This window comes from Plutella xylostella, chromosome 19, assembly GCF_932276165.1.
Source record: "Plutella xylostella chromosome 19, ilPluXylo3.1, whole genome shotgun sequence".
Taxonomy (NCBI): Eukaryota; Metazoa; Arthropoda; class Insecta; order Lepidoptera; family Plutellidae; genus Plutella; species Plutella xylostella.
The window spans coordinates 6,428,101-6,453,188 of NC_063999.1; the positions used below are offsets into that span (position 1 = coordinate 6,428,101).

Here is a 25,088-nt window from a genome sequence, read left to right on the forward strand (position 1 = left end):
TACAACATAACGGCTATGTAAGTACATAAATGTACGTTATGTAGCAACTTCAACGCCTGGTTTTGGTGGCTCTACAGGGTGGTTCATTGAAACTCTGGCAGTCGGCGACATAACATTCAACTTCAATAGGAATGCCTAGAAACTGGGTTATGTGGTGACTTCTGGTAACATTGCGACACGTCGCCGCGCCGTCTGCTGCAACCTCATGTCGTCCGCTATCAATTTGTACCTTTATCAAGTTTGATACCTACTAAAATATACTCACTCAACGTCTGTATATGTACTATACTATTTACTACATATCTACTTATTTATGTCTTCAAATAAACAACTAACAATAACATTCAATAATATTTGGCATTGTACCAGGGTCTCAGAGAGTTGTAGAAGTAATCAGTGGCCGTGGGGCGGAGTTGGGGCAGCCGGCTGACCGCGCCTTGCGAGTTGAAGATGGCGGCCGCATCCGTATCAGAAGTTGCGTACAACTGGATTAATATAAGCCGAGCTGTTGATATTATTATTCCAAAATTAATTCCTCAATTTTCTTTGCAAACAGATAGTTTTGTGAAACAGTCGGTAAATATATCTTAAGTCTAATGATACTTAAGATATCTTACTTAATGAAGCATATAATCTTATGAAATTGCCCTTTATAAATCCGAACTTCCACGTGCTACGAACTAGACACACTTCCATAGCTTCTCAATGTTATAATCTCAGTTGTCACGTGGTAAATTGTGAACAAATTAGTACACATGTTCCATCGTTCATCGCTCTAATAATTTATAACAATACATATCTGGGTTACGTAGATACTGTCGTGGATTAAATCGCACCACATAAAGAAGTAAAAGTTCTTTATGTGGCGGCTTGATAAATCTAGAGCAAGATATATTCAAAACATAATAAAAATAGCCGCCAGAGTCCTACAGTTTCGGTAAAGAAATGGTCCAATTTGCTGTATTTTAGTGCTATCTAGCTTCGAGATAGAAATCTTGGAAGAGTTATTAGCTTTTTCGCGAAATTCCGCCGTAAATATCCTATCTCTGCGAACTGTTTGAGTGGTTCAAGGGTTTTTAAAAGTTGTCCCGTACGGCCATTGGTAGGATACTTAAAAGTTTTGATGGCCGCCCTCGGCGAATATGTGCATTAGATGGAGCGCGCCTCGCTCTTATAAATTGTAGGACCCGTACTCCGTAAGTACCTAAGTAACTCATAACTGAGTACCTTGTTTTCGCTGTTAGAAAAATCACTTTATGAGGCTGTGAATTGTGATTGCCCGTCATCAACTTCTCTGAATCACAATAATATAATGAGTGATAATAACTCACGTTAATACTACACATCTGAAAAGGCTCCAGAAGGGTAACTCTACACTGACGAAAAACGAACGAACGAGAGCTGTCGTGCAGTCGTTTAATACAACGCGATAGAGTCATAGCTCGCAACAGCACTCCGAAAATTAGTTTTTCTTCACATGGAATGACCCCCTGTACCTATGCGAAATGGCGACAGAAGCCTGCAGAGTGTCTCGCAAAGGCGACAACAAACAACTCGGGGTTCCGTCCAGACAATTACACATCGCAGCCATCGCAGCCTCTAATACCTACTACTTATAAATATTAATTCCCAGATATCCCGTCTAGACTGGTAATAACGGTAAAAGGCGTTTGTCTGGTAACCGATAACTTTTGTTCTCTGAAATCTAAAACGATAGCGATTTTTTCAGAAGGTGAAATTTTATAAGTGAATGATCGCATTGTTTGTGCAATGTCATGTTGTGGAAATAACTGTAGGTGCATTTTCCAAAATTATTCAAACGCGTACATACTGCTAAAAACCCAATAGGTAATACCTAACTCTAAATCAAGATTTTGCAGATCTTACTAAGTAAAATTTGTTGGTATTTACACGTGGCGCACACATACTCGTAATAATCTCATGCATACGTTACTAATATTACAAACAAGAGAGTAGTCATTGCATAATGAATGCAACTAGGTGTGTTAGAGTAGATGCCACGAACTGTACCCGCTATCGCTTATGGGTGTTTTTAATATAATGACGGGCAATGAAAAAGTTCCACTCACAAAATTTCGACAACAAACGACCCCAATTTTTTCAAAGATTTAATTTATAAAATTAGAACAAAATATTACCAATTTTAGTTGGTAATATCCTGATGCTCGTTAAATGTACCTACTTTAATGTTGCAGAAGACAGCGTTATTAAGCTAGCCATTTCCGTTTAACAGTAGGTAATTTAGTGCTTTTCTCTGCGGAACCTTTTCATTGCCCGTGAGTGTATGATGCAGATTTCATCAAGCATGCGGGATCGCTCGCCATTATCCCGCGTACCGCGCGCGTATTCCACACATTACAATAAATAGTTGTATGAAAATAACACTTGCAAGTGTCATGCGTGCGTGATGAAATCCGCATCATATTAAAAACACCCTATGAGTCCAAAACTCCAGACTGAAGTAAGCATAGCTTGTATTATTTATATACTTAACTAAGTACATGCACATGTACAAGGCAGTTAATTAATCTATGATGCACAGTTGCAGTAATAAAATAAAGAAAAACTGATACCTATATAATTAATAATTATAATATAGTCTAAAAAATCCTTCACGTAACCGTAACATACCTACATACCGTAGCTACATAGGTATAGATAGACTATAGAAGTACAGAAGCACAGCAATATAGCCAGGAAAAGTTCGTTACGAAACCGGATCCGGCTCTGTAAAGCAGAACATATTGGAACTCGGAAATATGCCATCGAGTCCCTTTTATGCACGCATAATTAAACGGCCTTTGTAGGTATATGGATATGTTAATAAATTCCCGAGTAGCAGATAATATTGCACTAGGCCAAGGGAGTTAGTGTGTTTGCTTATGGACCTTTACAAATAATCAAAGCATGTGTTAAATAAAAGTGGCTGCGATATTTCAAATAACTATTTTGAACAAAGCTTTCGAAAGCTTTAGGCGATGCGATAGGTACCTATGACTTCTTCTTATTGTGTCTGTAAGAAAAAATCTGCTGGACTAGCGTTGTCACCGTGGTGAAAGGATAAGCCAGTCAAATTAATTGCCAGACGCTTAATACCTACCCATGAAAAAAATGTCTCGCACCTGATGTGTGTAAGTTTGCAAACCCTAAGGCCTGGGTCTCCTATTTACGCCGTAGGTCGCGTCCAGCGTCACGCCGTAGGCCGCGTCACGATGCTCACTATAGAAATGTACTGATGCGGTCTCCCTCACACGCCGACGTTGGCGCGTAGACGCCGTAGATAGGCCGTAGGACGTTGACAGAAACGTTTACGCCAAAGTCGGACGCCGCATATAGCATAAAATAGGAGACCCAGGCCTAAATATATGCCAATTTGATTCTAGTTTGTACGTGGTATACTTTCTGAGCTTTTGTGATAAATCAATATTGGACTTATTAAATTTTTATATTTACATACAATCAAGCATGATGCAATCTGTTGCCAAGACCAGAAATAGAGTACAAACTTTTTGTTGGTTCGAATGTACTTCTGAAAAGGAATAAATTGCAACACTAGCACGAAATTTCATTTCAGACGTAATAAGTATACCGTATACTGAATTATTTACGGTGCTATTTGACAAGTTGACAGGATAAATGGAGGCTATTTGGAGAGTAATAAATACGACCGTGAAGTGTAATTTAAATTCTATGAATGTCTTCCATATTTTATAGTTTTTTTTTAAATATAAATATCAAAAGGGTGAGCTTATTTTACTGCCCATAAACTTATCTATCTACATACAGTACATTTTAAATCCGCGTCGTAGGTACAGAAGGTGCATTTAAACATTAAATACCGATTTGTGTATATTTTTTGTTGTTTTTTACATCGCAGAACTTTCACATCGATGAACGGTAATGTCCAAACACCTTCTTCTTCATTATTTTAACATTGACATCGATGAGATTAAGCGATTATGAAATTATTACAGATTCAACTATAACTGTAACATATGCAATTATATTAATTTGATAGTATAGTAGTATAGTATCAATCGATAAATTTATTTACACAAAGAAACCTCATACACATACGCACATATATTATGTAGGTAGGAGCTCATTCCCAAAGGTCCATTGGGCTCATTCCTAAAGATCACTTCTCCCATCGCTGATTACTTTACACACGCATTACATTAGGGTTAATGTTAAGTGACAGGCCAGTTAATACAAGATCCATGTCCTTTCAGGGTACATAGCGAAGCAGAAACTATCGTTTGAGAACTAGAACAGTCCTCAAATCACCTAATAGCGTATTGATCTGTTGACGGCACCTACACAGGTAAACACGAGAGCACGACTTAAGGTAATTAGCTGAACACTACATAAGTTTGCCGAGACCTGGGTGTATTTCGAGTAATTATGTTATTTATCTACATCATTATGTCAGAATTTCGTTCATCGTCCATGCATAAAAATATTTTAAAAAAATATCTATCTATAATTGTCATTCTTATTATCAACAAGCAAAAGAAAGAAATCTTATTTATTATATGACTAGTTACTAAATATTGTGTAATAAATGTATAATTTAAGGCAATCACTGCCAAACTACATATTATTTTTGATTAAAATTTTAAATGTTTTGCTCTTTGGTACTCTTTGTCGCTCTATCGTATGTTTCGTGGCAACGTGCGTGACCGGCCGCGGCCAGCGATCAAACCGAAGTGTTACCGCAATAATAATGTTAATCAAACTTTAACTGCACGACAACTCTATAATATTAGTAACTAATTGTATTCTAATTCTTTATTTGCAAACCGTAAAACAAAACTTAGTGACGGAAATGGTGATCTTATCGCTAAAAGTTCTTCTTCCAAAACTTCCTGTTGTTAAACCAGAGTAAAATCTAGGAAGAGGGCATTTAGGTGTTACTTATTGATGTCCTACAAACCACTCATTATTTTAATACCACGGTAATAGTGACCACTGACTATCTAATGGAAATGGCCATAATATATATGGCACATTTTTTCTGCCAAGCTACTTTTTGACAAGCTAAGGGCAGCAGTCATAGCTGACTGCATGTCCGACTAAACTAGATCCTCGACCAGACATCCAACCAACACATCCTCTTTATATTCAGTTGCAACCTGCATTGCAACCAGCAATACCCAGGCCGTATGTAAACGTCTGCTCTTAAAATGGAGCGGCAGGCATTAAGCGTCAAATTAAGCATATTAGGGTAAAAGCCTGGCTCCCCTGGGGACGTGTCTGCGCGGCTATTGACATTATGCAAGCCCCAGCAGCCCTGGAGGCCTCAGCATCTACGATTGTCTGACTACGGAACTGCGCAAATTGAGGTCTTCGGGGAGCTAAGACGGAAGAAATGCTCCTTTGAACTGAACTGAGGAGCTGGGGTACTTACGGAAATGTTATAAGTATAGCTGGTGGTGCTACACGGGTTCGTTATCGATGTAGATAAACTTCACTATATCGCGATTCGTAAATACGGCGCTGTGATTGGTAGAACGCGCATTAAACTAGTTTATCGATTTCGATAACAAACCCGTGTAGCGGCCTCTGGTGGTGCAACGTAGAAGATAATTTAAGCTTTGATTGCGTAGTAATATGTATGCCAAGGGGTTTAGGTAATGTGTTTGCTGGAGGTGTAATAACTGTTGAGATCGCTAAGACAGTAATCAATCCAAACAGTCTTACGGCCCGTTCACACGGCATGCGTTATTCATTAAAAACACGTTTGTGAGAATTGACAACAGTTGAAAATAAGTAAACACGAACCGTGTAATTATGTAAGTATTAAAAAAAAAACGTCAATAGCATGTCCCGTGTGAACGCGCCCTTACCGTCACATTTTGCAAGCAGCAGAAGTTAAAGCGCATTTACCTGAAACAAAATAATTAGGTTATAAATTTTCTGTTTAATTCATGATAGGCTTAACTATAATGGGGTAATTAATTGCATTCACGTATAAAGGATTTTGTTTAAAGGTTTGTAATGAAAGCTCATCAATCAGGATCATCATTGAAGTAAAATCGTAAAGCTTTTTTCGTAATACTTATATGAAAATTTTATGAACGTCAATATTTTACTAACTGCTCCCCGTTTGGAAAAGGCCCTTTGTCTTCGAAATCATTCGAACTGTATATTTGCGGGCAAACTTTTCAGCATTCGATCAAAGGCGCTGCGCCAATGTTCCGCCAAACATCATTTCATGGGAAACTTTACCGTTATATACGCGATCGCGTGTTACCTATGAATAAATTATAAATAAACCGCGCTTTCATTGAAACTCTGCCTATATTTTCTGAAAATATTTTTAGCTGTCAACGGCAGCCACCTTAAAAAGATTTAATGGTTATACACAAAGCTTACACAAAGTCGGCAAGCTGTATTTGGTTAGCAACGGAGTGCTCGCCTAAATATGTGTCTGTTTATGTGGTGAATCATGCACTTCCGCCGGTAGCATATAAACGCTGCACATTGGACAAACAAATGCGTACGAGTAGCGGAAACAAGAACGCCATAATTGCGGATTCACTTACTTCGATCAACATCAAACAACTCTAAACACATCGAAGAAGTTTGAACCCTGTCCCGACGTCAATAAGTTTCATATTAGCAAACATAAAACAATCAATATGAAACTAGTGTAGCGATTGGTTGAAGTTTGCCCTAACTTTCCGCCGTTTGTTAGTTAGTAGAGGTTTACTTAAATGTTAGGAAGTGTGCTCGATGTCGACTTACACAGTCGACGTCTCCATCTTATAGAGTCGACGCCAACAAGTTTGTGACCTCAAGTGAAACCACACGAGTCGCAGCTTGGACGGTGCTCACCGGAATGGTTCTGTTTGCTTCCAAAATAGATACCCACTTTGCATACATTGTTGGAACTTGATGAGGAAAAGCGAATCGATAAGGTTCACTGTCCGCTAAAGTTGGGCGGCTATTCTTGAACTTACATTCACAGATCTCATCATTATTTTAAGTGCACGGGCAAAAAATGCTATCAATTTTGTCCAACAGAGGCTCAGACGCTTTCAAGTGAATATCATCAAATGGAATACTGAAGTAAGTATCGGGGAGGCAGTGGGGGCGGGGGGGTCCGTCTGCCGACCGGCGATCAGTCACTGTCAACTTGCCGATAGCTTCAGACGACTCCCGCATCGCGAACGATTCTATCGCTAACGATATCAATTCGTATTTTTAATCGAAAACTCCTTGTTGTCGATAAATAGGCTGGAGACAACCTATTAAAAATGATCGACGTACGATCTGATAAGTACCTATGTGGGTACATCGACGCACGGCCGATTTTATCAAATTGGCGCTAATATTTCACACCTAAAATGCAAAGGGGGATCTTTTACCCGGATCTATCTTTCAATTTCGAGTATCCCACGTCACGGGGACAGGGTAGTGAGAATTTATCACTTGAATGATTTCTCCAATTGCCGTTGGACGAGATTTATAAGAGGTTCCAGCACAAAGACAGTCACGTATCGGCAGTGTCCTTCTCACTGAGTCGCTACGGAAAACACGAGGACTTATTGAAATGTTGCTGCTATTATGAAAAACGGAAGAATCGGATGACAAAAATGAATCTGCGAGAGAAACAGATAAAAAAACTAGACGTACTCCTTTGAGCACAGATAAGGGCGACTTGCACAAACTTATTAAATCTAGATTTAGTGTTAAATCTCGATTTAAGCCATAAATTTATATGGATTGACGTTTCTTAAAAAGAGATTTGACACAAAATCTAGATTTAATGTTTGTGCAAGTGGCCCCAAATGTATGAAGATTATGATAAATAAAAAAGGGCTTTTTCTAACAAATTATTATTCTTATCGTGTCGGTGAAACACTAGGGTTAGACCAGGGTTTGTTACCGTCCTGAAGTAATTGGCCAGTCAGATTATACAAATTAAAAGTGTAATGCAGAGTAAATGAAAATGAAAAACCGGCCAAGTGCGAGTCGGGCTCGCGCACAAAGGGTTCCGTAGCAGCAAATATAATATTACAGTTAAATCAACCTATCTCAAAAACTATAAGAGATACTTTGATCAAACCAAAAATCGTTGAAAGAGTTAATTAGCATGCATCACCTCTATTTTTTTTAGAATTTTATACCCCGTAGTTATAAAAATAGAGGGGGGGACATACTTTTTACGACTTTGAGAGCTGATATCTCAAAAACCGTTCACTTTAAGAAAAATGTTTTTTAGAAAACTTTATATCATTTTAAAAGACCTTTCCATTGATACCCCACACGGGTATGTACATCGAAAAAAAAAATTTCATCCCTCAGTTACATGTATGGGGGGCCCCACCCCCAATTCTTTTTTTTACTATTTAGTGTCATATTTTTGTAGCGGTTCATACAACACATATTCCCATCAAATTTCATCACTGTAGTACTTATAGTTTCCGAGTAAATCGGCTGTGACAGACGGACAGACGGACAGACGGACAGACGGACATGACGAAACTATAAGGGTTCCGTTTTTGCCATTTTGGCTACGGAACCCTAAAAAGCATTTTATTAACACCATATAAATAAATACAATTAAAAATATATCAATAATTCATTACCTCTGATTCACACATTCGTAGAAGTACAGATTCACATGTTTAAGTTCAAAATATTTCTTAGCCAGCCAAATATGTAGCAGAGACACCATTTCGCGCAATACCTAATAATAATTTTGCTATTATTAGGTACATTTGGAAATAGAGGGTCGCCGGGCCCTTAATGTGGTAAAGATGTTGTAGCTTTTAAGACACAAACATTATTAATATTTATACTTCCAAGAGATCATTTATATTTCTCTGAATGACTCGTCCTGTCAACGGCGATGCTACAACTTTAAGTGCTTTTTCCAATAAAATCGCCCTGATCCAGAGCATTCGAAGACTTCGGAGTCAGTTTGTAGTTCGATAGCTTTTAGCTTGTAGACGGTACTGAATCAGGTAGACAACGGGTGCCACCGACTGAGACGCTTTGCAGCCGGATGAATTTGCACCTTGCATCAACAGCAGATCGTCTTCGAATAAAGATTTATGTCTTTTCATATTTGTCTGAGTTTCTTAACAACTTCAGAATTTTGAATATTGGTTGTGATGACTTGGCTAGCTACTTATAAAAACTTATTTTTAATTTAATTCCCAATCTGACCTTTCAACGTATTGTTCTAGTGAGACAACATGTCTGGAGTCATCGACATCCGGAATTTCAACAGCAAATTTCCCATTCTGTTACAATAATGGCGATAAAAGGGAGCCATTATTCAAATTTTATCTCTTTCATTTGATACGGAACCGAGAGGGAGAACAATATGTTCGTCCATATTTGAGAATGTTATGGGATTTGAAAGCCGATTAATTGGTCGATTTGAATATCTTATCTTTGGAAGATAAATGAAGTTTCTGGGGGGCCAGTTGCTTTGATCGTTGTTCTTACGACTTACATTGTTTATTGGTTAATTCTGTAGGTACCCCGGTAATGTATTAGTAGCAGCTTTTATCTTTAGCTTTACTTTAACTGCCAGATTTAAGTGCTGGTTTTGATCGGTTATGACAATAATCAGTTTGCTTAAAATATGAACTTACTTTGTGCTGCAAGTGTTAGGTTAGAAAATACAAAAATATAAGTTCTGTCTAGAAACTGAAATATTTCATGATTTCATATTGAATCATAAATGATGTAAAACAGACATAGGTAGCATAACAGCTGCACACACTTGGCAAGAATAATGAAACCCACATCGGTTAAAGTGCAAAGCTTTATTTCTGTCTGTACTTAATGTAAAGTATATTGCGTTTTATATGCGCATCCAGATAATATGTGTGTTGATTTATGTGTCTACCACCTAAACTTTTTATTGGACTTTAAACATTCAAGAACAGCCGAGTAAGTACAAAGAAACGACTTTTCTCTTTTTACGACCTGAGATACGAGATTAAAGAATACCGTGCAATCTCCTGACTTTGAGTTAGGCGTAGGGCACAAGGATGACCTTTTCAACTTTACAGAACATGACCTTACATCCTAATGTAATTCACCCAACATATAAATCATAAACCATCACCGATATCAATCATTTGTCGCTGTGGACTTAGTAGAATCAGCTCAGGCAGCAGAAGTCATAGTGGTCCCACTGATCACATTTCCGCTAACTGCATTATGTAAAGGACCCAGAAACCTACAAGGCTACTCCGAAACTTCCTGGCTGTAGTAAAGAATTTTCCATTCCTCTCAGAAGGACTCAATTAAAAAGTTCTCTTTGGCGAGCCCAAAAATTCTACGGATATTAAAGTTGTAGAAAGGGAAAAAGAAAAAACTCCTTTTATTTTCGTTTGCGGACGAAATCTGCCGTTGTGTGGGCCGCGCCCGCTATTTGTTACGAGCCTTCAAACACGTCAGCGCTCCGCGAACAATTGAACGGCCGTTGTAGGCCTTCGCATTGTGCAGGCCACAGGACTGCTGACAGGAAAAGGTTTCCTCCACCAACTCCTTTGTATCTGCGATCAATTTGCCAAAAGATATCGGTCGCGGGAAACTGCGCGTGGTATCGCCCAATCTCACCGCGAGAGCCTTTCTCCGTGCCCGGAATGCGAGCCTGTTTTATAAATATGGCGGAGGCACACATGCCAATCACGTGATCCTATTTATTTTGCAGTTTGCGAGATGCTGAGTTTGAGAGGAAAAGTAAAACAAACACCAGGTGCCAAATACATGTACGTGAAAACAGTTACATTATGTAAAGTTAGGGCTGTGCTTTGTTTTGAATTTTCTTTTGTTGTACCAGTGGCGGATTTACCTATAGGCCAAAAAGGCCAGTGCCTAGGGCGGCAGATTGAGAGGGGCGGCAAATTTGGCAAATAAGTAGTTTTTTTATAATTAATTATACGTGTATCATCTGTACCATCCATGTATAAATTACTATTATAAAATACGAAAACGATTAATAAACGCTTTGTAATATTTCGATAAAACCGGATCCTGGATCATTACATACATATCTATCTTTGCTACTGCGAAAACAGAATTTGGAGCATAGGTATAATTATTTATCCAAACTTGGATAGCACTTCGCATTGTACACCGATGCCCCCCTACTCTTGAAAGGCAATGTATTGAGTCCGTCTTGCGTTGGCAACATTCAGATTTTGGCCAAAAAAGTCTTTTGGCGTTTTTATAAAATAACTTCTAAATTGTATGCATTATATTCTTGTTTCTAGGTTCTTAAAATAGGCATTACCTAGCTGATTACATAAGTATTTTTAGTCTTCTTTTAGTCCTCGAACAGCTCCAGAGGCTCTTCAATTCGGTTCTTCACAATGGCATTACACCGGAGGCATGGTCTGAGAGCGTCGTGGTACTGTTCTTTATGAAGGGTGACAAAACCCTTCTGAAGAACTATAGACCGATCTCGCTTTTAAGCCATGTATACAAGCTGTTCTCAAGGGTTATCACGAACCGTCTTGCCCAAAAGTTAGACGAGTTTCAGCCCCCAGAGCAGGCTGGGTTTCGAAAAGGCTTTAGTACAATAGACCACATCCACACAGTAAGGCAGATTATACAGAAGACCGAAGAGTATAATCAGCCTCTGTGTCTAGCCTTTGTGGACTATGAAAAAGCCTTCGACTCCATCGAGACCTGGGCAGTTTTGGAATCCTTGCAGAGATGCCAAATCGATTGGCGCTATATCGAAGTGTTGAGATGTCTGTACAATGCCGCTACTATGACTGTCCAAGTACAGGACCACAAGACAAGACCTATCCAACTGCAACGTGGAGTGAGACAGGGGGATGTGATATGTCCGAAACTGTTCACCAATGCATTGGAAGATGTCTTAGACGTTGGACAGGAAAGGACATGGCATATGTATAAATGGCGAGTACATGTCACACCTCCGCTTCGCGGACGACATCGTTATTATGGTAGAATCTCTGCAGGAACTCAGCTGGATGCTAAGTGGCCTAAATGCTGCTTCCCGACGTGTAGGCCTCGGTATGAACTTGGACAAGATGAAAGTCATGTACAATGCTCACATCAAACCGGAGCCGGTCGCCGTTGGTGAGGCAACAATCGAAGTTATGCAAGAATATGTCTACCTCGGGCGGACTGTTCGGCTAGGCAGAAGCAACTTCGACAAGGAGGCTGCAAGGCGCATCCAACTGGGTTGGGCTGCATTCGGGAAACTTCATCACATATTCTCCTCGGCCATTCCTCAGAGCCTGAAGACAAAAGTCTTCAACCAGTGCTTCCTGCCAGTGATGACGTATGGTGCAGAGACGTGGACAATGACGGTAGGACAGGTCCACCGATTTAAAGTCGCTCAGCTGGGTGGAGAGAGCTATGCTTGGGGTTTCTCTGATGGATCGTATCAGAAATGAGATTATCCGTCAGAGGACTAAGGTTACCGACATAGCTGTCAAAATATGCAAGCTGAAGTGGCAGTGGGCTGGTCATATCTGCCGAAGAACCGATAACCGTTGGAGACCACGAACAGGCAAACGCAACGTGGGACGCCCTCCTGCCCGCCGGACTGACGACCTTAGGCGGGTGGCGGGTAGTGGTTGGATGAGGGAGGCCGAGGACCGAGTGTTGTGGCGCTCCTTGGGAGAGGCCTATGTCCAGCAGTGGATGATTATTGGCTGATGATGATGTAAAAACGCTTTTGAAGAGAAGTTATGATTTTTTAAATGTTGACAACGAAAGACAGACGCAATACATTGCCTTTCAAGAGTAGGGGGGGCTGAACGAATGAACTGATTTCAATTTAGTTTTTTTTGTATCACATGTGTTCTACGGGAGAGTGTTCTTAGACGATAGGTTTGCTGAAAATCGATTTTTAAAAGTTACAGATGTTTTACGCTTTAAAGTCTTTTTACGGGTTTTTTATTTGCCTGTCAAATTAAACTTTTTAGGTTAACATTAAACTCTTCAGTACATAGCAAAAATAATCTAATTAAATGACAGAAATATTATAAAGTTCACAATCGTACTAATAACGATAACGGAATTAAACTAACGTTTTGAATTTCAAAAGTCAGTAGGGGCGGCAAAATATAAATGGCCTACGGGCGGCAAATTTGTAAATCCGCCACTGCACTGAAATTTTAGAGAGTTACTAGAAAGCATTACCAGCACCTGCTAAGAGTCAAAAATATGTCAAGAATATTTAAGCGTCTATCTTTTTACGTACGTAGCGTCTACCGATTTCAACACTAAACATTAATTAATACAAATGTGTATGGAATAAAATAAATCATATCAAACTAATTACCGAGCTCATTGTATAGGAGCTTTGAAGATTCCCACTTGTCGCTGAACATGTGTAGGTACTTCAAGAAACAACAAAAATTCTGCCGGTTTGTTATTTGCTTCTTGTTATACAGGTCTTCAATTCCCACATCTGTTAGCTCCAGGCCGTCGACCCCAAATCGTTGACGCAATCTTTTATCCTTTGACAGCCAATAATAGCCGGCACTATAATCGATTGGGTAGATTAAGAGAGACGTTCGACTTCGCGCGGGAAATGTTAGGGACGATTTGTGTAAATTGGACTGTTGATTGGATGGAGTCACCGCGCCCCGCGTCTTAATCTTTTCTTGCGATTCATTGCCTGAAACTAGCGGCGAAAGGGCCTCACCTGATTAATTACTTTGTTTTTCTGTTTACATCACTAACAGATCCGCTTTCAGCTTATCGCACCAATAATTTTCACTTTCAGGATAACCGTTGAGGAAACAAGGCGAGTATTTACTGCCCCGCGTAAAGTTGATCGAAATATGGAGGGGGACGTGTAAACTAATAACAACATTGTCCCGGCACATTGTCCGCTGACCCAATTAGGCTCGGTAAGCGCCACATTCGATTCCAAATCGTTCGATCTGCCGGCGGAAATTAAATTTTCTGAATACCCCTTCCCCACCATTCGGCTTGAAAACGAAAGTGTAACGAATCCACTGGAATTAGAACCCGGACTGTTCGACAGGATATCTCTTTCCCGGCGATTTGACAATGTGAAAGAGATCTTATTTGAGTGGTGGTGGTACGGGGATGGATGAAGGAATGGGGACGGCAGTTTTTCTCAATTCATTTGTTACTTGGAGGGCGCGGGCGGCGAGTGATCATCGCTACTGCAAGCGACTTATTGATATAATCGCCTTTTGTTTGCGTTTGTTAAATAAATACGGTTCTATGAAATGAAAATGTTTTATCATATGTACATTTGTGCGAATAAATATAATGTAAATACCATACATTCGTCAACCATAACCACCGTTACTTATTATTAACATTAATATTAATTCACCAACGAACAATCAGGCGAAAATTCTTTAATTAAACTATAGAACAAAATAATAAAACATTTAATCAATGTTTTTAAGTACTTACACTTATGTACACAGTTTATTTACACAAATACTTATCTAAGTATAGGCACAATAGAACTGCTCTATATATATACGTAAATATTATTATGCATTGTTGTGTACGGGAGGGTAGTTCAATCAGTATTGATTTTCAATTAACAATAGGTTCATAATGCATCAGATGACGTATCGATTTAGTTATCAAAACCAGCGACATAAGTACAAATTGAACTGCTATGCAAAGTTCAATCAACTTTGACAGTAGAAAATTTAAGAGGGAGAAACATAATATGTATAAATACAAGTTTTTTTCCAATTAATTACTTATTGACTCTGATATAATCAGATAATTAAAAAACAATACCTGTAAAAACAATCAGAACATGAAAATGTATTTTGACATCACAAATTCACAATTATTCGAGGTGAAACAATCTACGAGTATGCCTACTTATATGAGGTAACTCTATTTTGTTTTTCTTTTGCATTAATATAAACGAAAACATTCGCTAAATAATAATTTACAGAGCAGCTTGCTATAACGGGATTAGATCACGAAATGTCATCCCCAAAATAGCAAAGCAGCGGCGGCCGATCGTAAACAAAGAGACATTCCGAGGAAGCACCAATTAACTGACGAGTGCTGGACCAAACTACATTGAAGAGTTTATAAATAAGTATATAAAAATTGTAGTTCTAATACTTTGCAATTTCTCGACAACAATAATAATTTTGGTTTCCTACGCTTCATTTCTCATTTTTATAATCTCTTTGCGTAACAAATTTAAAACACCTCATTGTACCCTACTGAGTTTTTATTAATAAAAATTAAAAAACCATCCTTTCAGTCCATGAAATACAGGTTTAATTTTAAAAGCGTAACAGAGGATAGTTATGAAGAACAACTGGAACTTTGAATAAAGTTTAAACAATGTGCAGACTCATTTCAATACGAGGCAGGAAGTCGGCAATTAAGATACGCAGAGTGGGTCCTAAGTCCTGACTAACACAGAGCAAGCAAATTGTATGGGAGGGCGAAGACCCCGACTTCGGGGATAAGTGGAATCCTAGTGGTCTGGAGTAGTCTGGACATTTGTCAACATAAGTGTGACTGAAAGGGTCAAAAGCTGAAAGTTTCAAAAGTACCAGTAAGAAAGTAAAAATACCCATTCATTCAATGAAAACGAAGAAAGCTCCTTGAAGTTGCGAAGTGTTAATATCCTTAGGGCTAATGCTGTGTTCTAAATTAATTCTCCCTCATCATTGATTCTCTGCCAGAAAATCTTTGCTGAACAAAAAAGAGAGAACTTGTTTATGAAGTTACTAGAACTTACTTTATCTAACGTGTACCTTCTGAATCAGATGGAGCTCACGAAACACGATATCCGAATTATAAAGGGAACTGTTTTAAAACAATTTGGGAAGTTTTTCATCGCTTCCTTCCTTTCAAGTTGGCTTCCTCAATTTATCAAGACGACAGGTTTTGCGTAAAAATACAAAGTGTAGCCCTCCGTAAACAATTCTAATTGAGAAGATGGAACTATATTGAATTACGTTTTTTCGTAAGGTAAATAAAAAATTCGTTACTTTCCGTAAGAACAGGATGAATTTGTTAAAGTATAATAATAATGTGTCGGGACATCTTATACACGGTCATCCGACCCTTAACCTAGACAGAGCCTGTAATATGGGTATCTGACAGCTGATATATCACAGTACACAAATACATTAATATATCAGTACAGATACCCAAGACCATCAGACCCGGCCGGGGATCAAACCCGGGACCTTCTGCATAGCAGTCAGGACCACTACACCATTCGGTCGTCATAGTTCAATAACTGCATCAGTTGTGGAAGTATTCCCCGCGAAGTATCAGGCACGGCTCGAATAATCATTTATCAGACTGCAAAAAATATCTTCAGGGAAAGAAATGAGCGCACTAGGAGAGCAACTCGGTAGTTTTATTAAACGTTTTTCCATCGTCAGGCGTCCCCGTCGCCATGTGCCCACCAGCTGGCGCCGACTTTTTTACCCGACACTAAACGAAGAACTTTTGACCCTAGCGCTGCGATCATTCATATGGGAATTAGTTTTTGAACAAACTTTCACAGCAATTTAAAACTTGCATTCTTAAATACAAGAACTAATTTGTTTTGTTCACTTAACACTTGGAGTAATGCATATCGTTGCTTTTGTAATTTAATTAAGTAAAACTAATAACGCTGTTGACTCTTATCACCGCTTTGGTAAAAAGGCAGTAATGCATTGCCTCTGTTATATCCTCCACGTGCAGACATTTTGAATTAAACATTAAGCTTATTCCGACACAATAAGTGCTGTTTTTGGCCAGCAGACGCACTTCTGCTGGCTAGTCCCGGAGAGACAATGCAGGGGGGTCACTCCCAAAATCGACGAACGAACGAAGTAGAATTGGAATAGAGTCGTAGTCAGCGCTGCAGTTTTTCCGAAGCTTCGAAGCGCTGCGCGAACCACGGCTTTATCTCGTTGCTTATTAAGCGTGTGGATTGCGTGACAATTCTCGTTTGTTCGTTCCTCGATTTACAGAGTGACCCCCCAGGCTCCAAAGTAATAACTCATGACATGTTGACGCAAAAAGCAGCGGTTGCGGCGCCTCGCCTGTGGCTCAATGTATAATGTTCTTTCCCTATTCTCTCTTTGCAATCCTATGACCATATATATTATTGATACCACTAGTTATTTTTTGTAGTAGGTATTGTATTAAGTATTCTCTATTATCTGTTTTTTTTAAATATTAATAACTAAAAATTTTACAGTTTTAAGGAAAGATATTTTAAGTCGATTACTTCCAATTTCATACCATCACTTGAAAATAAGGTATAAAAAGTTTGCAAATAAATAGGTACTTACCATATTTTTTATTCATTTATACTTCCTTCATTTTGGTATCATTAGATTCTTCTTGCTAAGGTTTCAAAACTTTATCTTGATAATGTAAATTCTCCGTTTTAGTGATGTTGACTTAACTAAAAGGTGCATCCATAGTGGGAGATATATCGATCGAACATCTACCAGTCTCTTCTATTTCTATCTGCGCTCAGGTTTCTTCAACTATTTGTTTTAAAACTGTCTGTATTGATTATTTACAAATAAACACGCTACCGGTAGGTAAAAGCGTTAATCTTTTGAACAACCAGAACGTAATAAGTTTATTGAAAATTTAAATAGGTACATAATTTAAAACTTATATTTTATAATAAGGAATTACGGTATTTCCGTCAACCCCAAAAAGTGCCAATCCATCATTATTGGTAGTTCAAGACTTTTATCCTGTCTGGACTACAACACTGTACCTCCAGTTCAATTTGACGGTCGTGTGGTTCCCTTCTCTCCAGCTGTAACTGACCTAGGTCTGACTATCGATGAGTACCTGAGCTGGGAGCAACAGTTGGAAAAGGTGTCTCGCAAAGTTTACGCTTCTCTCCACTCCATGCTGCGCCTTAAAAACTTTCTTCCTCAACACACCAAATTAGCACTGGTCAACTCACTGCTTCTACCGATTCTGGACAACGCGGATGTGTGTTATTTGGATTTGACCGAGGCACTCCTCAATAAGCTTGAACGCTTATTGAACACCTGCATCCGTTTCGTTTTTGGGCTACGTAAATATGATCACGTGTCCCAGTACCGCGCACAGCTTAAATGGCTCCCCATTCAAGATCGTAGAAATCTACGGATTCTATGTCTCCTCTTCTCTGTTCTCCACGAGCCAAATACCTACTCCCCCTTACCTTAAGTCCATGTTTAGCTTTCTTTCTGACACTCACACTCGTCATCTCCGTTCCTCCCATAATCATCTATTAGCACTGCCCTCCTTCCATTCAGGTTTCATGTCAGACTCTTTCGCTGTCACCGCTGTGCGTCTTTGGAATAATCTTCCCGAGAACATTAGGTAAGCTCCTTCTCGCAATGTCTTCAAGCGACTAACCCGTGCTCATTTTCTCAGCAAGTTAGATAAATAGCATTTTCGTGTACCTCTTTGAATATTATTATTATGTATGTATATATTTATATATAATTTATAGTATAATATGTAAGTATATTTTATGTATTTCTATTAATTTAATTATCTAGTGACTATATTTAGTTTTTCCTGTTTAATTTTTTTTTTTGCACCTTTCTACTTGTTTTCTTGTACCTCCTGTAGGTTGGCTGGTAGAAAATGCTTTTAGCATTAAGTCCACCTTTTGTACACTTATGTTATATTTGTGCAATAAAATTAAAAAAAAAAATATATATATATTATTTGGTACCTCGCTGAATGTATCATGAAAATTCTAAACACAATATTGGCCAAAAAAGACAGTATCGAACGCAATTCTCTACATAACAAAACAAAAGCCATCTAACTATAGTCACATGTGTATTCTAATAGTTCATAAGTATGTTGTAAGTTATATGATTATATGATATACTACTACACAAAGTAAAACTGAAACTGTAGTTATTCAAAACAATAGGGTATCAAATCCAAATGTAGAAGGTGACATAAATGACCTTTACACAAATAAACCAGAGACACCACACAAAGCAGGCATGTTACCAGATCCAGATAACCAAAAGTTCGAAAGCTACAAAGTCCAAACAAGAAACACAATAGACACGAAGCTGGCACTGCAGACGGTAATAAAAAAAACTGTTACGTTTGACTTCACAACAAATTATCGCACCAAATGTGAGGTGACTGACCTCTGGAGTCAAGTTCAAGTGTGTGCAGTGGAAGGCAGGGCCGAACCACACTCCAAGTTTATTTATAGGGCTCTCAACTCTAAATATACTCAACTCCTTCAGACGGCACTACTGACTATTCTTGTGGCTAAGTCATTTCAGTCGCAAGTAAAACTTGAGTTAAACTAACAAATAAAATGATTAATTCAACTATAAATGCAGATTTATACATACAACGTATGGGGCGCGCGTTGCCCTAAGACCGCTGTGCTATACCATTCCTTTGTTACGGCCAAGCATTGTGCACGTACCACCTGGCTCATTAGCGCGACGCGTATGTATCCACCAAATCAAAAAGAGCTCCCTCACCCCTTCGAATGGTTCAGAAGTGGAACAGGAAAGGGGAAATTGAGCCAACACCCGCAGGTCTCAGCTGCTTGGATGAGCCGTACGTTCCACTTGCCTACCACCCACTTCACGTCACTGGCCCATTTCTTACGACCCATTGACTTCGAGCCATTCATCGGTGCCTTTGTAAATGAGAAAGGGTTTAAACGAGTCCATTACAAATGTGAGTTTTCATGCAAAGTTGGTAGATATGCAAATAAGGGTTTCTTGAAGTATTTGCTTATTTATTTCACTATCATCGTGCTTGTTTGATAAACCAGACTCAATTGAAAGCACCCCTTGCCTCATGATTAGCTTCAATTTTTAATCCCGCTTTGAAATCGGCGCGCGGTTGACAATACGTGCTGCGCGCTGCTGAGCCCTATATTGTAAAAAAACGCTTCCGTATTTACGCAGCGCTTTGCCGAGGACTTCGAACAAATATTTTTATTACAAAACCAATGTTAGCTTTTCCCTCGACAGCAAGGGTTGGATAAAACCACCATTCAACTGATTCATCTGCCACTCTTTCTTCGTTTTTATTCGTTCGCATCGATGCAACATTGATGTCTGCTTTAATCTATCGATGCAGCGGCCATGCTTGTTTTATTTTTATTTTCTACTCATTAATTGTCTGCTCCATTCAATTCTTGGTTCCGAGCTTTTATATACATATAAGTACACTTTTATTTTGCTGTTTACAGAAGTCTCCTACCGCGACCAAACCAAAACAGATAATGTAGTAACAACGCACCGCCCACCACTATAAGAAATTAATCGGCATGTCCGAAAAAACAAAACAATGGCGATCATAAATCCCACACTGGGCGAAGACAATATCGTCATCGTAACTTGTATCTCTCCCGCCAGGCGGCGCCACGGTCTCCCCCCCCCCCCCCCGCCCCCCGCGGAGACGTCGCACGCACGTGCGTACACAGCTACTTCTCTCCTCTATTCATAACAAACCCCACAGCCAACCCTGAATCTTAATACCAGCTGCCGAAGATTCATTTCGCTGGCTCTCCCGCAAATCGAGCCACGCAACCTATTAGCAACCATACCCCATGGACCATGAGTTCGCTTTATTTTGTTTGCGAGGAAGCACATTCTAGTGACCGGCGATTGTGCTGTACTGTCGATGAATGCTTGAACTTTTGTCCTTTTTTGATTAGCGGTTATCGTTGCGGGAACGATTTCTATTTAGGAACAGGCATTGGAGTTCATGCGCTGAATATTGCCTCACGTTATCATAACGGAACGTTATGGATGTAACGATTTTTACTTGAACAAAATAATTCTACTGCGGACTAAATGTTTTGGATAAACCTAGCAATCAACTAATTACTCTTCTGGCGACCCCACCCAACTCACTCATACAAAAGCATAAGCAATCCCATTTTATGGTTTTGTTATTTATATGTATGGTGTTCTATATCAAAACATTTTCCTTTCTCCTAAAAGGAAATAAAAAAGTTAATAAATTGAGTCCAATCATAAACAAGAGGAACGACATGGTTGCATTATGCACCCTAACCACAGAAATGCTCCCCAGAGTATTGGCTTCTGACGAATGACCCAATAAATTCCCATAAGTCCATAGGCGACACGTACGAAGCATTCCCAGATATAAAAGCATTATCCTGTTAAGTAATTTATTTCGTCTTCAGGTAGAAAGTGAACGCTTATTTTATGGAGCCCACTTTAAACGTTCTATAATCCACGCAGTTAAGGCATAAAAGAGGGGTGTTGGGCCCATAATGTTACACCATAAACGGGAAAGAATTGATCCTCTAACGCAAGCACCTGTTTTTACCCAGGCAGTCCATAAATCTTTACTTGGGAGAGGGTTTGTAATAGTATAAATAATATTTTAAGTCTACATTCTTTTTATCATACTTTTTATAACACAAAATTTGAAGTGATATTGCCCTTGGGGACACTGTGAAGATTAAATTCTGATTAGATTTATTAATAGAACCCGACCTGCCCTAACAACAAATTTCTCTGGACTGAGTCATACGTTGAATCAGAGAGAAACCCTTCGATAAGCTCGGTTTGTCCAGAAGATGCCGGTTCTGCAGCCCACACACAACCGGTCCTACGTTAGTGGTTTGTTTCCATTTTAAACTATATCAAGTCACTGACTTGTAATTTATATCGAGTAAAGTATCATAAATTACAAAATTATGTGCACTACTAGCATAGTTTAAGTGGCCTATTATTCCGATATCAGTTGCCAACGGATGTCGAATGCAGTAACACTATCCGCAAATTAGGTTAGTTAGATTGCAGCCACTTATCTTCGAGTGCACAGGCCAAGTAGCTATAGTCGGAAACTATGTGAAAGTACTGGCATTCAGTACTCAAGGCTACATGATCCTATCCATAAGCTCGTAACTCTCTAGTCACGATACCAAGAAAATTGACTTTTCAATCGATTTGGAAAATATTCAATATAGTTAGACAAAGGTGTTCTTGGCTATTTCCTGCTACGCAGTATTTCCTGCACATGTAGTAATGTAGTTATGTACTTACTCGTAAAATAAATCTTTCATCAACCCGAGAAACTAATATTATATCTTGGTCAAACAGTGGCATGCGTTGTGAACAACTCAACGTCTTTAAACCACACGTTGCGGTGAAAACTGGCCCCACTATTGGTAATAGAGATATCACATTACTGTAGAGGCAATTCGATGTGTTAAAATGTTGACATTCTCCTAGACTCCCCTATATAAATACTTCAAATACCATCCATCTATTAGAGTTTAATTAATGATTCGAAAGCTCGGAACGAAGCTTTAACGTTTTGGTCCATTAGCGAATTCCAAACGCAGTTACTGATACAGCTTTAACTATTTTCATTGGTTTTGCTTTTTTATAAATCTCTATTTAAATATACATAGATAGGTTTAATTTTGCAGCCAAATTAAACTTTCTATCACATTTATTTACTCTCGCTCTTTCCCACAGTCTATTGTTAACATATTTGATCCTAAATGGAATAGAATTCGATTTGGGTTGATGTTAATTTTATGCAAAGCGGTGTTGAACAATGGCCGGACATATGGCGCTGACAGGATATAGATGCCATCACAATATTCACGCACTTCGCCTCCCAACGACGACGTTAAGATGATTGTTTCCTTCGAGGGTATATCTTAAACCTCTGTATAAATGAGTGTAAATGGTAACAAAAGCAGAGGTAAAACTTGGTCTGTCCATCTAAGTTAACTTTCCGAGATGAGCATGCAAAACAACGTATGAATTGCGGATTAGCAATCCGAGCATAGCAAAGCAAAATGCAGAACAAACTTCGCTTTATGCACTAATGAGAGCCACGTGGCTGTCCCCCGCATTGCAGTCTGCACAATAAAACAATAGCAGTGTGCAGTTCGAGCTTTATTCGCAGCGAAGTGTCGCGTGACTCGGCTCGGCAAACTGCTCGCCGCCGGCTAGACCCTCAATTCGCTCTTCTGCCATTGTGTTTAGATACCCACAATCAACTGCGCTGAATTAGTTCCGAACTCGCCCAAATGACTGCCCATTTCTACTTCCATTTGCACAATTTTATATCATGTTCCAGTTGGGCTCAGCCTGTGCATGATTGGAAAGGCTTTGCGTGGAGCGGTTGTTAAGTTAGTTCTGACTTGAATGGGTTTGTTTTGATCGATAACAAAGTTGCACGGCAAGGCTTGCCGTTGAGACTTGAGTTTCGGTTGTTTTGAATTATAACTATAAAATATCTGCTGCCAGCTTACAAATGGTTTTAGTTTCGGTAATGATAACATTACATGACTATCGTAATGTTAGAATCGCATTGGATCTATAAAGAATCTTCTTAGAAATCATATTGGAAAAACAGAAACAGGCACATGTCAAGCATCTGTTTGCAAAATCCATGATCCAATGCAGGAAATGGAACATTTACAATCCGATATTGTCATACAGCTGAAGGTTCGTCAGTGTCGGTCCCTCATTCGCTAACACCTGTCACTTCATTCATTTCTCGAACATAAACACAACGTTGCCGCAGGGAGCTTTCGTTCTCGCGACGTTCGAACCAAAATAAACACATTTAACGGCGTCTCGGTCGTGATCCTGCGCTCTTCACGTCGAGATCCTCTTTTGGGTCAACCGTTTAAGTGATTGTTCCTCGAGTTCACTGGCATCGGGCGCTCGGGTCGGGCCCACGAGGATGAGTCGGTCGGCTCACCTAGTTGTGCGAAGACCTTGGGGCGCACGTTCTCCTGCCAGGCGGCGGCGGCGGTGGCGACCAGCGCCGCGACCAGGGCACAACGGAGCAGCAGCATGGCACTAGTCACTGAGCGACATCACTTGGAGATCACACGCGAGCGAGCGGAGCGCGGCACGGCACAGGCGGGCAGACGCGCGGCGGCCGGCGGCGGACTGGGGCCGGGGCGCGGGGCGCGGGGCGGCGGGGGGCGCGGGGCGCGCACGCGCTCGCGGCGCCCGCTCGTCTCGCATGCGTGGGGCTGCGGACTCCGCACGTGACGCAGCCCTCCTCGCCGCTCACCCTCGCGAGGCGCGCTGCGAGGCGATGCCGAGGCCTGCAACATCGTAATCGTGTTAAAAAACGCCTGCAACTACTAATGAACGCCGACACTAAACCTGCAATTAAAGCTGAAGGGTTCCGCCGCCCGCGGCTATTCTCTTTTGTTTATAAGCGATTTTCGGCATATTAAAAATGAGTAAATCCTGACGGTGATGTTACGTCGCGTCGAGGGTGCGAGGCTGAGAGACGAGTTGTGAGCTTGTAATTACGACTTTGATGCTTCACAGTTTCACGGATTTGAGATTGGGGGTTAAATAATGCCTACAAAGCGCTGTACTTACCTATATTAATCCTAACTATAATCCTAACTATATTAATATCATAACTGTCTGTCTGTCTGTTACTCTTTAACGCCAAAACTACTGGACGGATTTGAATGAAATTTGGTATACATATGGTCTAGACCCTGAGAAAGAACATAGGCTACTTTATATCCCGGAATTCCCACGGGAAAACTTTTTAAGGCGAAGCGAAGCTCGCGGGAACAGCTAGTTATGTATAAACACTTTTGATTACACTTATAAAAGATGCATAAATTATATTTTCCGTTCTGTAAAAAATAAAACCAATAAGGAATTTAAGTAAGTATGTACTTCTCAATTAAAATTTAAATAAAATTACCATTATTTAATGCGAACTGGGTGTAAAGAAACTATGTTTTCAATTACACAGATCGTAAACCAAATCAATTGTAGCGGAACTAAATTAATGTGTACAAAACTAACATGCAAGTCGCCCGAAGTTAAAACTGCCCCTCAAAAGCTGCGTTGCATGAAACTAGGAACTCCCATTATTTTTTCCATTTCTTTATAGTCGGACAGGGTTGCACCCTATTGCCACGATCCGAGCTTTTGGTACTTTGTCAAAGTGAAACTAGTATAACCCCGAATAGAGACGCATTGTTGATCAGCCGTGTGAAAAACAATAAAATAAACATTTATTGTGTGTATTTATAACTTTAAACGGCCAATGGTCTTTGTATAATATTATTCTAATATTGTAAT

General features: G+C 39.6%; 1 protein-coding gene across 6 annotated transcripts in view; it reads right to left on the bottom strand.

The window, feature by feature from the left end:
- The window catches only part of LOC105382976 (semaphorin-1A), a 273,180-nt gene extending 249,248 nt beyond the window's left edge, over positions 1-23,932 (bottom strand). For all 6 annotated transcript variants that reach the window (XM_048627707.1, XM_048627711.1, XM_048627710.1 and 3 more), the window contains exon 1: positions 23,725-23,932. In XM_048627707.1, coding sequence (XP_048483664.1) covers positions 23,725-23,821 — 97 coding nt within the window. In that variant the 5' untranslated portion in view covers positions 23,822-23,932. The remainder of the gene's footprint in view (positions 1-23,724) is intronic.
- Positions 23,933-25,088: the final 1,156 nt, after the last annotated feature.